This window comes from Taudactylus pleione, unplaced genomic scaffold (assembly GCF_031769625.1).
Source record: "Taudactylus pleione unplaced genomic scaffold, aTauple2 ptg000689l, whole genome shotgun sequence".
In the NCBI taxonomy this organism is placed as follows: domain Eukaryota; kingdom Metazoa; phylum Chordata; class Amphibia; order Anura; family Myobatrachidae; genus Taudactylus; species Taudactylus pleione.
The window spans coordinates 218,935-233,472 of record NW_028285091.1 but is presented as its reverse complement, the minus strand read 5'-3'; the positions used below and the strand labels follow the sequence as shown (position 1 = coordinate 233,472).

Sequence of the window (14,538 nt, the reverse complement as noted above, 5' to 3'; positions counted from 1 at the left end):
GAGCTTTCAAAGTACTCGAGGCAGAAGGGAGATCGAAGGAAACAGGTACGCGAACTGGAAAGTCCACCGTACCAACAGAGCGTCCACCAGAAGAGCCCCTGCGTCTCTTGTTCGGGATCCGTATGCCCACAGCTTGCGGTTGTGTCTGGAGGCCATTAGGTCTATTTTGGGAAGGCCCCACTTGTCCACCAGGAGTTGAAACACCTCCTGGTGAAGAGACCATTCCCCCGGATGTACATCATGACGGCTGAGGAAGTCCACATCCCAGTTAAGCATTCCCTGTATGAACACAGCCGAAATGGCTGGGAGATTGCCTTCCGCCCAAATCAGAATGCGGGATACCTCCCTTAGAGCTGCTTGGCTTCGAGTTCCTCCTTGATGGTTTAGGTAAGCCACCGTGGTGGCGTTGTCTGACTGAACCTGCACGACTTTCCCTTGCAGGAAAAGTCTTGCTTGTTGAAGCGCTCTGAACACTGCCCGAAGCTCCAATATATTGATCGGCAGGAGTGATTCCTCTGACATCCACCGGCCCTGAAAGACGTGTGGGCCCGTCACAGCGCCCCAACCCAGAAGGCAGGCATCCGTTGTTAGAAGGACCCAATCCGAAATCCAAAACGGACATCCCCTGCTGAGATGGGACTTCTGTAACCACCAGGTCAGGGACAGGCGCACCTCCGGAGAGAGCCTAATCATCTGTGTCTTTATTCGACGGGGAATTACGTCCCATCTGGAGAGGATCAACATCTGCAGAGTGTCACGGCCAGGGTATTTCAGCATGGCGCTAGGCGGGTGTTACCTGTGAGGTCGTTGTGGCGCGGGCTGTCTGGTGGCGGAGCTGGTGTCTGGCGGGGGGCTTTGGCTGCGCGCGTTGTTGTGCGGCCCTGTTGTCACTCTGCGCTGGTGAGGCCTGGCGGTATCTCCGTTCCGTTTGGCATGGGCGCCGCCATCTTGCCTTCTGGCCATGTGATGCGGCTGGCCAATCCTGGTGAGTCACATGTTCCCTCCGGCCAGTAACAGCACGGCATGGGGTATTTAGGAAGGGTCAGTGCCTTCCTTCTTTGCCAGTGCAACGTGTATCTCAGCCTAGCTGAGAGGGAGTTCTCTGTGCTTTCCTGTTCCTGTGAATTCGCTGTCTGCCTGTCAGCTCCTAGCTCCCACTGGACTACCCCGCTTCCTCCATCACCCTTGCCCATACCTGAGCCTGCTGACATCCTGCGCTTCAGTTCACTACTTGTATACCTGGCTTGTTTATTTTCAGCTCACTACAAACCTGGCTTGATTATTTTCAGTTTCACTACCTGCACACCTGGACAGCTTTAATTGTATCTACTTGGACATTAACCCTTTTACTCCCACCACAGAACTCTTGTGCACATTATATATTCCTGGACTTTTATTTACTGCCATTATCTGTCTACTCAAGCACTTATTAAAAATTCTAGTTTTATTTTTAAATCTGCTTCTGTGATCACTCCTGCTACCACCCCAGGTCCATAAACAACCCAGAACATCACAGTTTGCACTGGCCCCATGGAGCCGGCCACGGATCAGGAGTCAGGAGTGGATTTGTTCAGGTGCATTTCTGGTCGTTTAGAAAATCTGGAAAACATGCAGCATCAGATGGCTCAATTTCTGCAAGAGATGTCCAAGCGACAGGATAGTTTGCAAACTTCCTTTTCTACCCCTGGAGTACCAGCATCTACATCCGCTTTAGCGTCTGGGAATACAGGAGGCAGATCATCTCCCCGCTTACATCTTCCTTTACCAAGTAAATTTGATGGCAACCCTAAACTCTGCCGAGGATTCCTAAATCAGTGTGACATACATTTTACCCTGCAGCCTGACAACTTTCTAACTGCAAGAACTAAAGTGGCTTATATAGTCTCTCTGTTATCCGGCCAGGCCTTGGAATGGGCTTCCCCACTCTGGGAGCGCTCAGATCCGCTGCTGGATAATTACGCAGGCTTTGTGTCATCCTTCAGGAGGATTTTCGATGAACCTGGGCGTACTGTATCAGCATCATCAAACATCATGACACTGAGACAAGGGGTCCGTCCTGTCAGTCAATATGCCGTGCAATTTCAAATTTTAGCATCAGAGCTCAAATGGAATGAGGAAGCCCTCACCTCGACCTTCTGGCATGGGTTGTCAGACCGACTAAAGGATGATCTAGTCACTCGAGAGCTTCCTACTAATCTGAACGACATGATTTCGTTGTGTATCAAAGTTGACCTACGCTTCAGGGAACGTCAGGCTGAAAAAAACAGAACTGACCGGCAAAGGCCATTTACCCCCTCCATTTCTACCCGTCCCATTCCTTCCCCTACTGAAGAGGAGCCTATGCAGGTGAATCATACACACCTCTCTAAAGAAGAACGTCAGAGAAGAATGCAAAAGAACCTCTGTCTGTACTGCGGAGAGTCCGGTCACCTGCTGATCTCCTGCCCCCGTAAACCGGGAAATGCCAAATCCTAACTGACCCTGGAGACATCAAGTTAGGAGTTATGAACCCGTCTCCAAAGATTAAAGATTTCACGATTACCCTAGCCTAGGATCTTAAACCCAAACCTGTCTTTGCTACTGCTCTACTCGACTCGGGAGCAGCCGGAAATTTCATAACGTCTAGTTTCATAGATAAATTTCAGATTCCTTGTTTGTCTCTCAACCATGCCATCTCTCTGACCTCTATAGACGGACGCCCTCTAACTAACGGGATAGTCACCAAAGAGACTCAACCAGTATTGGTCCGAATTGGGGCACTTCATTCTGAGTCCCTAAAATTCCTGGTGATATCAGAGGCCTCTCAAGAAATTGTTCTTGGTCTACCCTGGTTACGTCAACATAATCCCAGGATTGATTGGAGTTCTATGCAGATTCTGTCATGGGGTATGGACTGTCAGAAATCCTGTCTTCCAAAAATTCGACCTGTGAGAAAGACAGTTCCATTAGTTTCTTCTGCCATTCCCAAGGAATATCAGATGTTCGCCGACGTTTTCTCTGAACAACAAGCAAATATCTTACCCCCTCATAGGGAATGGGACTGTCCAATTGAATTGATACATGATAAGATACCACCTCGCGGTCGTACCTATCCGCTGTCCATGCCTGAGACTCAAGCCATGACCGAATACATCCGGGACAACCTGGCAAAGGGGTTCATTCGCCCCTCTACTTCACCTGCCGGAGCTGGGTTTTTCTTCGTTGGCAAGAAGGACGGTGGTCTAAGACCATGTATCGATTATCGAGGCCTTAATGACATTACCGTAAAGAATCGATACCCTCTTCCCCTGATTACTGAGTTGTTTGATAGGGTCAAGGGCTCTGTAATTTTTTCGAAATTAGATCTAAGAGGGGCTTACAACCTCATTCGTATCCGAGCTGGCGATGAATGGAAGACCGCTTTTAATACCAGAGATGGACATTTCGAGTATTTAGTAATGCCTTTTGGATTGTGTAACGCCCCTGCTGTCTTTCAAAGTTTCATTAATGAGATTTTCCGGGATCTGTTATATGTTTCTGTTGTTGTCTATCTGGATGACATACTGATTTTTTCACCCTCTGTGGCTAAACATCAAGAACATGTTAAAGAAGTTCTGACCCGTTTGAGAGAAAACCACCTTTACTGCAAACTGGAGAAATGCGTCTTTGGAGTGCCCAGTGTACCTTTTCTCGGCTATGTAATATCTGGCTCCAGTTTAGAAATGGACCCCAAGAAGGTACAGGCAATTCTGGATTGGACCCGACCTCAGACACTGAAGGCCATCCAGAGATTGTTGGGCTTCGCAAATTATTATAGACGCTTCATTAAGGGATTTTCTACACTGCTGGCTCCCATTACAGCCTTGACCCGCAAAGGTGCTAATCCTGCCCAATGGTCACCTGAGGCAGAGTCTGCCTTTCATCTTCTAAAACAGGCCTTTATCTCAGCACCAGTTCTTCGACAACCCGATCTGGACAGGCCTTTTTTGTTGGAGGTAGACGCATCATCTGAAGCTGTGGGAGCAGTCTTGTCTCAACGTTATGAGGACAACCGAGTCCATCCGTGTGGGTTCTTTTCTAAAAAATTCTCTCCTGCCGAAAGGAACTACGCCATAGGTGAGCAAGAACTACTAGCTGTAAAGTTGGCGTTGAAGGAATGGAGATATTTGCTAGAAGGCGCCAAGTTTCCATTTACTGTATTTACGGACCATAGAAATCTCCTATTTCTCAAAAACCTCCAATGTGTGAGTCCTCGTTTGGCCCGCTGGGCAATATTCTTTGCCAGGTTTCAGTTCACCCTGACCTTCCGGTCTGGAGCACTTAATCAGAAGGCTGATGCCCTATCGAGATCTCTCCTCTGTGATGATCAATCTGAAAATCAAAGCAATACCCCTGTCTTGGAATCAAGAGTTTTCGCCGCATTACAACTTCAGCCTCCTTCGGGAAAATCATTTGTGGCCCCGGAATTAAGGAAGCAGCTTCTCACTTGGGCACATTCCTCTCACTTCGCAGGGCACTCAGGCACTCGGAAGACCTTGGAGTTCCTGAGAAGACACTATTGGTGGCCTTCTATGAAGGCAGATGTAATGGAGTTTATCTCTTCCTGCTCCTCCTGTGCCCAGCATAAATCATCACGACAAGCTCCAGCTGGGGAATTGCTTCCATTACCTACCCCATCACGTCCATGGATGCATCTCTCCATGGATTTCGTCACAGACCTGCCAGTCTCTCAAGTTTCAACACTATCTGGGTTGTAATAGACCGATTTTCTAAGATGGTCCACTATATACCGTTGAAAAAGTTACCTTCTGCCCCTGACCTGGCACAGTTGTTTGTCCAACACATATTCGTCTACATGGCCTTCCTGCTGAAATTGTCTCTGACCGTGGTGTGCAGTTTACTGCAAAATTCTGGAGGGCTTTGTGTTCTGTTCTTCAAGTGAAGTTAAACTTTTCCACGGCCTACCATCCGCAAAGCAACGGCTCCACCGAGAGAGTTAATCAAGATCTAGAGACTTTCTTAAGAATTTTTGTGTCATCTTCCCAGGACAATTGGGCTGCCTTGCTGCCGTGGGCTGAGTTTGCACATAATGCTTCCTACCACTCGTCAACTAACCAAACGCCATTTCAGGTTGTATATGGCCTTCATCCTCGTGTTCCCAAATTCCGAAGCCTGCCTGTTTTCGATGTTCCGGCCGTGGAGGACACGGTGCGGAATTTTGCTGCCATCTGGACTCAAGTACGGTCTGATTTGTTGAAGGCATCCTCTCGCTATAAGACCCAGGCCGATAAGAAGCGGAGAATAGTCCCACGCATGCAAGTAGGAAACCAGGTCTGGTTGTCTACTCGGAACCTTCGTCTAAGAGTTCCGTCTATGAAATTCGCACCCCGCTTCATCGGTCCCTTCACCATAACAGAAGTCATTAATCCAGTGGCCTACCGTTTACAGTTACCCCCATACCTAAAAATTCCCAATTCCTTCCATGTTTCCTTATTAAAGCCCCTAGTCCTGAATAAGTTCCATAATGCTCTACCTGCTTCTCCTCGAGTCCAGACGAAGAGAGGAGTTGAGTTTGAAGTTGCCCAGATCTTGGACTCTCGTCTGCGCAGAGGTCATCTTCAGTATTTGTTGGACTGGAAAGGTTACGGTCCAGAGGAACGTTGCTGGACCGATGCTCATGATGTCCACGCTCCCACGCTCATCAGGAGATTCCATTCTGCCCATCCGGAGAAGCCTGGTAAGTGTCCTGAGGCCACCCCAAAAGGGGGGGGTACTGTCACGGCCAGGGTATTTCAGCATGGCGCTAGGCGGGTGTTACCTGTGAGGTCGTTGTGGCGCGGGCTGTCTGGTGGCGGAGCTGGTGCCTGGCGGGGGGCTTTGGCTGCGCGCGTTGTTGTGCGGCCCTGTTGTCACTCTGCGCTGGTGAGGCCTGGCGGTGTCTCCGTTTTGTTTGGCATGGGCGCCGCCATCTTGCCATGTGATGCGGCTGGCCAATCCTGGTGAGTCACATGTTCCCTCCGGCCAGTAACAGCACGGCATGGGGTATTTAGGAAGGGTCAGTGCCTTCCTTCTTTGCCAGTGCAACGTGTATCTCAGCCTAGCTGAGAGGGAGTTCTCTGTGCTTTCCTGTTCCTGTGAATTCGCTGTCTGCCAGTCAGCTCCTAGCTCCCACTGGACTACCCCGCTTCCTCCATCACCCTTGCCCATACCTGAGTGCCTGAGCCTGCCATTGGGGATGTCCCAAAGCAGTATCCTTCAAGTGTGGGGATGCTCCTGTGCAGAAAGGAGAACCCGCCACCTGAAGGAAGCATCCTAAGAAGCAAATGTGTCAAAGGGGTAATGCCTGACAAAAGTATGGAGAGAGGACCACGTGGCCACCTTGCAAAGCTGAACAGCCGAAGCGCCACGGCGAGCTGCCCACAAAGGAACCACAGACCTCGTAGAATGCGCCTTCACAGAGGGTGACACTGGAAGACCCTCTTGAGCGTAAGCCTCAGAGATCGCCAGGCGAATCCACCGCACCATAGTCTGCTTACTGGCAGGCCAACCTCTCCTTTGAAAGCCATACAGGACAAACAAAGAGTCCGATTTTCGTAAAGAAGTGGTACGGTCCACATAAATCTGCAGTGCCCGTACCACATCCAATGAGGCCTCACCGGCCGAGAGATCCAAGGAATTAAAGGCCGGGACCACAATTTCCTCATTAATATGAAAACTAGACACCACCTTAGGAAGGAAACCAGGGCGGGTCCGAAGAATCGCCCGGTCTGAATGAAAAATCAGAAAGGGGGGTGACAGGATAGAGCCCCCAGATCCGACACTCTTCTGGCCGAAGCAATAGCCAGAAGGAACACTGTCTTTGTCGTAAGCCATTTCAAATCCACCGAACCCAAAGGTTCAAATGGAGGACCGTGGAGCGCCCTCAGAATCACAGCCAAATCCCAAGGAGCCACCGGAGGGACAAAGGGAGGCTGGATACGAAGGACACCCTGCATAAAAGTGCGGATATCAGGCAGCGTAGAAATCTTACGCTGAAACCAAACTGACAGGGAAGACATGCACCTTCAGTGAGGCGAGGCGTAGACCTAGATCCAAGCCCGCCTGTAGGAAAGCCAGCACTCTGGATATCCGAAGCCCCTGAGGATCATAGCCTCTAAGGCGACACCACTCAAAATAAGTATGCCACACTCTGTGGTAAATTCTAGCCGAAGCAGGTTTCCGAGCTTGTAGCATGGTATTCACCACAGATCTGGAGAAGCCCTTACACCTCAAGAGGGAAGTCTCAAGAGCCACACCTTCAAAGACAGATGACTTAGGTCCGGGTAGAAGCAAGGACCTTGAGACAACAGGTCTGGGCATTGAGGCAACAGCAATGGAGTGTCGATGGACAGACACTGAAGATCGGAGTACCAATTCCATCGGGGCCACGCAGGAGCCACCAGCAGGATCTTGCCTCCTTCCTGTTTGAGCTTTCAAAGTACTCGAGGCAGAAGGGAGATTGAAGGAAACAGGTACGCGAACTGGAAAGTCCACCGTACCAACAGAGCGTCCACCAGAAGAGCCCCTGCGTCTCTTGTTCGGGATCCGTATGCCCACAGCTTGCGGTTGTGTCTGGAGGCCATTAGGTCTATTTTGGGAAGGCCCCACTTGTCCACCAGGAGTTGAAACACCTCCTGGTGAAGAGACCATTCCCCCGGATGTACATCATGACGGCTGAGGAAGTCCACATCCCAGTTAAGCATTCCCTGTATGAACACAGCCGAAATGGCTGGGAGATTGCCTTCCGCCCAAGTCAGAATGCGGGATACCTCCCTTAGAGCTGCTTGGCTTCGAGTTCCTCCTTGATGGTTTAGGTAAGCCACCGTGGTGGCGTTGTCTGACTGAACCTGCACGACTTTCCCTTGCAGGAAAAGTCTTGCTTGTTGAAGCGCTCTGAACACTGCCCGAAGCTCCAATATATTGATCGGCAGGAGTGATTCCTCTGACATCCACCGGCCCTGAAAGACGTGTGGGCCCGTCACAGCGCCCCAACCCAGAAGGCAGGCATCCGTTGTTAGAAGGACCCAATCCGAAATCCAAAACGGACATCCCCTGCTGAGATGGGACTTCTGTAACCACCAGGTCAGGGACAGGCGCACCTCCGGAGAGAGCCTAATCATCTGTGTCTTTATTTGACGGGGAATTACGTCCCATCTGGAGAGGATCAACATCTGCAGAGTGTCACGGCCAGGGTATTTCAGCATGGCGCTAGGCGGGTGTTACCTGTGAGGTCGTTGTGGCGCGGGCTGTCTGGTGGCGGAGCTGGAGTCTGGCGGGGGGCTTTGGCTGCGCGCGTTGTTGTGCGGCCCTGTTGTCACTCTGCGCTGGTGAGGCCTGGCGGTATCTCCGTTCCGTTTGGCATGGGCGCCGCCATCTTGCCTTCTGGCCATGTGATGCGGCTGGCCAATCCTGGTGAGTCACATGTTCCCTCCGGCCAGTAACAGCACGGCATGGGGTATTTAGGAAGGGTCAGTGCCTTCCTTCTTTGCCAGTGCAACGTGTATCTCAGCCTAGCTGAGAGGGAGTTCTCTGTGCTTTCCTGTTCCTGTGAATTCGCTGTCTGCCTGTCAGCTCCTAGCTCCCACTGGACTACCCCGCTTCCTCCATCACCCTTGCCCATACCTGAGTGCCTGAGCCTGCTGACATCCTGCGCTTCAGTTCACTACTTGTATACCTGGCTTGTTTATTTTCAGCTCACTACAAACCTGGCTTGATTATTTTCAGTTTCACTACCTGCACACCTGGACAGCTTTAATTGTATCTACTTGGACATTAACCCTTTTACTCCCACCACAGAACTCTTGTGCACATTATATATTCCTGGACTTTTATTTACTGCCATTATCTGTCTACTCAAGCACTTATTAAAAATTCTAGTTTTATTTTTAAATCTGCTTCTGTGATCACTCCTGCTACCACCCCGGGTCCACAAACAACCCAGAACATCACACAGAGGCCTGGAATGGAACTGGGCAAACTGCACCATGTCGAACGTTGACACCATGGAACCCAGTAACCTCATTGCCGAGAGAAGAGACACTCAGCGACTCTTTAGACTTTTGCGTATCCTGGATTGCAACAGGGCTATCTTTTCTTCCGTCAAGAAGATCCTCTGCTGCTGAGAGTCCAACAATGCTCCAAGATGGACCATCCTCTGAGAAGGAATTAGAGAGGATTTCTTCCAATTCAGAAGCCAGCCGTGAGCCTGCAACACTGATATTGTCAGTTGCAGATGGTTGCAAAGGACCTGTGGCGACCCTGCCAACAACAGAAGGTCGTCCAAATAAGGTAACAGGTGAACCCCCTGCAACTGCAGGTGTGCCGCCATGACCTTTGTGAACACCCGAGGGGCCGTGGAAAGGCCAAACGGTAGAGCTTGAAACTGGTAATGGTGGTCCAACACCGCAAATCTGAGGTAACGCTGATGAGCCCTGGCAATGGGGATATGCAGGTAAGTATCCTGAATATCCAGGGACACCATAAAATCCCCAGGCTGCATAGCTAAAACAACAGAAAGCAGAGTCTCCATTCAGTACCGAGAGACCCTCAAAAACTTGTTCAGGGACTTGAGGTTGAGGATAGGTTGGAATGATCCATTTGATTTTTGAACCAGAAAGAGGTTGGAGTAACATCCCGTCCCCCTTAGGGGAAACGGAACAGGCACTATGACTCCCATATGGAGCATAGAGTGCACCACCTCCTGGATCGCTAGAGCCTTCGTTGGATCTGAAGGCCTGCTGCCGAGAACTGAGGAGGAGGAGGCCGTCTGCGGAAGGAGGGGGCATATCCCTGAGATACCACGTCCCTTACCCAAGTGTCTGTGGTTGTCTGAAACCAGCACTTGGCATATTGCAGAAGTCGGCCTCCCACCCCTGGGGTCCCCCAAGGGGAGGCCCAGCCCGTCAGACTGAAGGCTTGTCGTCTGGCTTGGCGGCCGGACGTCTTGTACTCCAAGCCTGTTTCTTGGGCTTCGCGGTCTTTTCGGGGCCAGAAGGTCTCGGAAAGGACTGCACCTGAGATTTGCCCTGTGGGCGATAGGGACAAAAGGACGGGTTCTTAGACCCTGACAGAGTCAGGGCCGAAAGCAGACATGCCTATTTGGCTGCCGTCAGTGTGTCCACAATTGTGTCCAAAGCAGGCCCGAACAGGACCTGACCATTATAAGGTAAGCCTTCCAATCCCTTTTTGGATTCAGCATCCGCCCTCCAAGAATGTAACCATAAGGAGCGGAGAGCGGACACAGCCGCCGCGGAAATCCTAGAAGTCAGAAGAATAAGATCCAAGGCCGCTTCATTAATGTACGTAGCAGAATCCTAGAGATTACCCACTAACACAACCTGTTCACTGGTAACTTCCGAAGCAAATGATGCTTCCAATGCGTCTGCCCATCTTTCCATAGCCTGAGCCACCCAGCAGACTGCCATAGCTGGCCTGGATGCTCCTCCAGCGAGTTAATAGATGAATTTATGGCATAGTTCCACCTTACGGTCTGTAGCGTCCGTCAGAGAAGACATTGACGGCATAGGTAGAGTCGCACTCTTTACTAAGCGCATCACATGACAATCCACCTGAGGGGGAGATTCCCATTTAGTGAAATAATCCTCCGCGAAGGGGTATGCACGTGCCAGATATTTTTGGAGGCTGATACCTCTTACCTGGAGATTTCCACGCCTCCTACAAGTGATCCACTAGCTGACCAGATAGAGGAAAAACTGCTGCAGCACCCCTAACGTCCTTAAAATAAGCATGTGTAGGTGCTGCCGGTACGTTGTCGTCAGTAATCACCATGGCCGTATGGACCACCCATATGAGACCTGGAATATATATTTTGGACTTAAGCTCCGCCCCTAACTGAGGAGAGTCAGTGTCCAACAAATCCAAAAACTCGCCATCATCAGACGACCCGTCATCATCTAGTTGTGTAGATGGAAATGACAGTAGCGGTCTTTTAGCAGGTGTTGGGTCCTGCTCTGCAATATTCTGTGTCGTAGCGGACACAGAATGCGCATAAACATGTTCCACCGGAGGAAGAACCTGCTGAGGGGGATACTGCGCCACCACCATCTGTCCCGGACACTCTAATACGGGGGAAGGGACAACCGCCTGCCGTGTGAACCCTAACTGGGGAAACACAAGCGGGCTGTTAACCTATTCACAAGGATATTCAAGGCTTGTGCAAAGGAGGCCCATGGGGTTTCCTGTGAGGTTCTGGGTACAACAGAGGTACCAGGAAGGGTCTAACATGTAGTACATATACCATCCTGAAGTACCATCCCCTCACCCACACCTGCTCTACACCTAGAGCAGGAAAACAGGAGAGGTGCACCCATAGACACAGAATCCTCACTGGACATAGTGGTATGTGATCCTCCCACTAATAATAAACACTCTAAACTGTGAGGTAAATTCCCACCCTGACAGTACTGGCAACAACAGAGGGCTGAACAGGAAGAAGAAATAGGGATAGTTAAAATGGCTGACAGGAGAGTATCAGACACACAGCGCTAGCATAAAGTCACATACAATGCAGAAATTCCTGCATTAATTGCACTATCACTTACACAGACCTACAGCCTGGCAGTGATAGCGCTACATACGCTGACCTGGACAATGGAGGAGAGGTATGCAACGGGGGACCCAGGCTCTGCACCCTGCCCCAGCTTTACTGCACATCCCAAGATGGCTGCCGGAGAGAGCAAGAGAGGCGGGCACGGGGGAGGAACGCTGCCTCATCGCCGAATCTCTGATGAAAGGCGCTGAGAGCAGCAGGGGAGGGGCCTCCTGTGCTTTACAGGGAAGGCGCCCTCCCCCGGCAGGCTGTTAACCCCCGGGATGCTGGAGCGCTTCCATAATGCTCCAGCCCCATATCCCTGGTGGCCTAGTGTGAGCATAGCATCAGTACCTGGCTCCACTATCCTGCCGTCCTCATGGAGCCCCCAGCCCTGGGGACACTGGACTGCGTGACAGCGGGCGCCTATCCGCAGACGCCCGATGCTTACCTGCTGCTGTGCCCCGTGAATCCGGCCACAGTCCTAGACCCCCAGGGGTTCCGCTAGCTGGAACCTTCAAGAGCCCGCCAAGTTCCCCGGATCGCTACCGGTGGTCGGCGCCGGCGGGGGTGTAGGAGCGGTAGCACGGTCCATGCTGCCACTCTTAAAGTTCTTTACAGCTCTTTAGGGGCTGTGAAATACAGCCCCCGAGTGTGGTGACCCGAGTATGGCCGGGCACCAACTGAAACTGAGGTGCCTTGGCCTGGGGTATAGGAGGGGGCCCGGTGCACCCTGGGATGACAGCTTTAACTGTGTGGTGCCCATGGACAAGCCCATGCCAATACCCCATGGTATCCCTGTGGATCCCTATGGACCCTGGAGTAGAAAGCAGGAGTATAATAGAGGCTAATGGCTCCTGATGTATGAGATACACCAGAGTGTGGGGAGGAGACTGGTCAGATCTCTGGGCTGGTAACACACAGTGACATGATGTGAGGGGGAGAGCAGGTGTATAATAGGGGCTGATGGCTCCTGATGTATGAGATACACCAGAGAGTGAGGGGAGGAGACTGGTCAGATCTCTGGGCTGGTAATTGTAACATGATGTGAGAGATAGTGCAGGAGTCTAATAGGGGCTGATTGCTTCTGACTCCGCAACTGGGCAGATACATTTTCCTTATTAGTCTGTACTGACAGAGGAGGGAGTAGGATAAGAAATAGTTTTAGTGATTGAGCAAGGAAAATATGTGACTGTTTACTGTAATAAGTGTTTTTTCTCACCTGTGCTAATATCTGTAGGGATTTCCTCATCCTTACACTGCTGATCACCCCTCACAGTCGTCTCTTCTTCTTCCTCTATATCTTCTACCTTCATATCAGTCACATATGTATCTTCCTCTCCCTCTATATCTTCTGTCTTCATATCAGTCACATACGTCTCTTCTTCTCCCTCTATATCTTCTGCCTTCATATCAGTCACATACGTCTCTTCTTCTCCCTCTATATCTTCTGCCTTCATATCAGTCACATATGTCTCTTCTTCTCCCTCTATATCTTCTGCCTTCATATCAGTCACACACGTCTCTTCTTCTCCTTCTATATCTTCTGCCTTCATATCAGTCACATACGTCTCTTCTTCTCCCTCTATATCTTCTGCCTTCATATCAGTCACATATGTCTCTTCTTCTCCCTCTATATCTTCTGCCTTCATATCAGTCACACACGTCTCTTCTCCCTCTACATCTTCTGCCTTTATATCAGTCACATACGTCTCTTCTTCTCCCTCTATATCTTCTGCCTTCATATCAGTCACACACGTCTCTTCTTCTCCCTCTGTATCTTCTGCTTTTATATCAGTCACATACGTCTCTTCTTCTCCCTCTATATCTTCTGCCTTCATATCAGTCACAGACGTCTCTTCTTCTCCCACTATATCTTCTGCCTTCATATCAGTCACACACGTCTCTTCTTCTCCCTCTGTATCTTCTGCTTTTATATCAGTCACATACGTCTCTTCTTCTCCCTCTATATCTTCTGCCTTCATATCAGTCACAGACGTCTCTTCTTCTCCCACTATATATTCTACCTTTATATTAGCCAGACTTTCACCCTAAGTTACCCACAAAAAAAGAAAACAGTTAAAAAATGTCAGATTTAATTCATTCACATTAAGTTAAAGAATTCTAGTTAATAATGCACACACTGTTTCTATACAGATCATATAGTGACAGTCACTTTGGTATATTAGTGAGACCCTAAATCCCATCTACCTGATGCTCATGTGGGATCCTGTGATTCTCCTCTGTACAATCCTGGGAATAAAGAGGATGGGGACATCTCTCTGGGGTATTTCTGTTACTGGGTCCATCTGTAGGAGACACACAGTGACTGATTACATTGTATATATGTGATTATAAGGTGATATGTGTATATAGGGGGCCCCCATACCTGCTCTCCCCTGTAGAATGACAGTCTCCTCTTACCCAGTGATGTGAGGAGCCGGTGACTCTGCATTATCATGTTCTTGTACAGACCCCTGTGTTTCTCTATATACTCCCCCTCCTGCATGGAGACATAGACAGTGAGATCCTGACACCTTATAGGAACCTGACACACACAATGATACAGTCATCACCCAGACACATCCCCTGGTGTTACTGTATAATGTCCCATTCCCAGCAGTCACCTCTCCAGTCATCACCCAGACACATCCCCTGGTGTTACTGTATACTTTCCCATTCCCAGCAGTCATCACCCAGACATATTCCCTGGTGTTACTGTATAATGTCCCAATCCCAGCAGTCACCTCTCCAGTCAGCAGCTGAATGCCCTCGTTGGTGAGTTCCAGGATCTTCTGGTCATTGTGTCTCTCATGTATCAGTGAGTGAGGCGGAGGCACCGTGATGGGGCTCTGGGTCCTGCTCAGTCCTCCTGACACACAGGGTGTCTCACACTCACCGGATGTCTTCTTCACTACTGTATAACCCTGTGTATTGGGGAAGGCATCAATAAAAGGGTAAAATTATACTCA

General features: G+C 50.1%; 1 protein-coding gene across 1 annotated transcript in view; it reads right to left on the bottom strand.

Annotated features, from left to right (window-relative positions):
- Positions 1-14,538, bottom strand: part of LOC148477779 (uncharacterized) — a 38,037-nt gene that overhangs the window by 10,948 nt on the left and 12,551 nt on the right. Inside the window, exons 3-7 of the mRNA XM_088456146.1 lie at positions 14,314-14,493; positions 13,991-14,069; positions 13,778-13,875; positions 13,417-13,617; positions 12,789-13,068 (exon numbers count right to left, since the gene is read on the bottom strand). Of these exons, the coding sequence (XP_088312272.1) occupies positions 12,789-13,068; positions 13,417-13,617; positions 13,778-13,875; positions 13,991-14,069; positions 14,314-14,493 (838 nt within the window). The remainder of the gene's footprint in view (positions 1-12,788; positions 13,069-13,416; positions 13,618-13,777; positions 13,876-13,990; positions 14,070-14,313; positions 14,494-14,538) is intronic.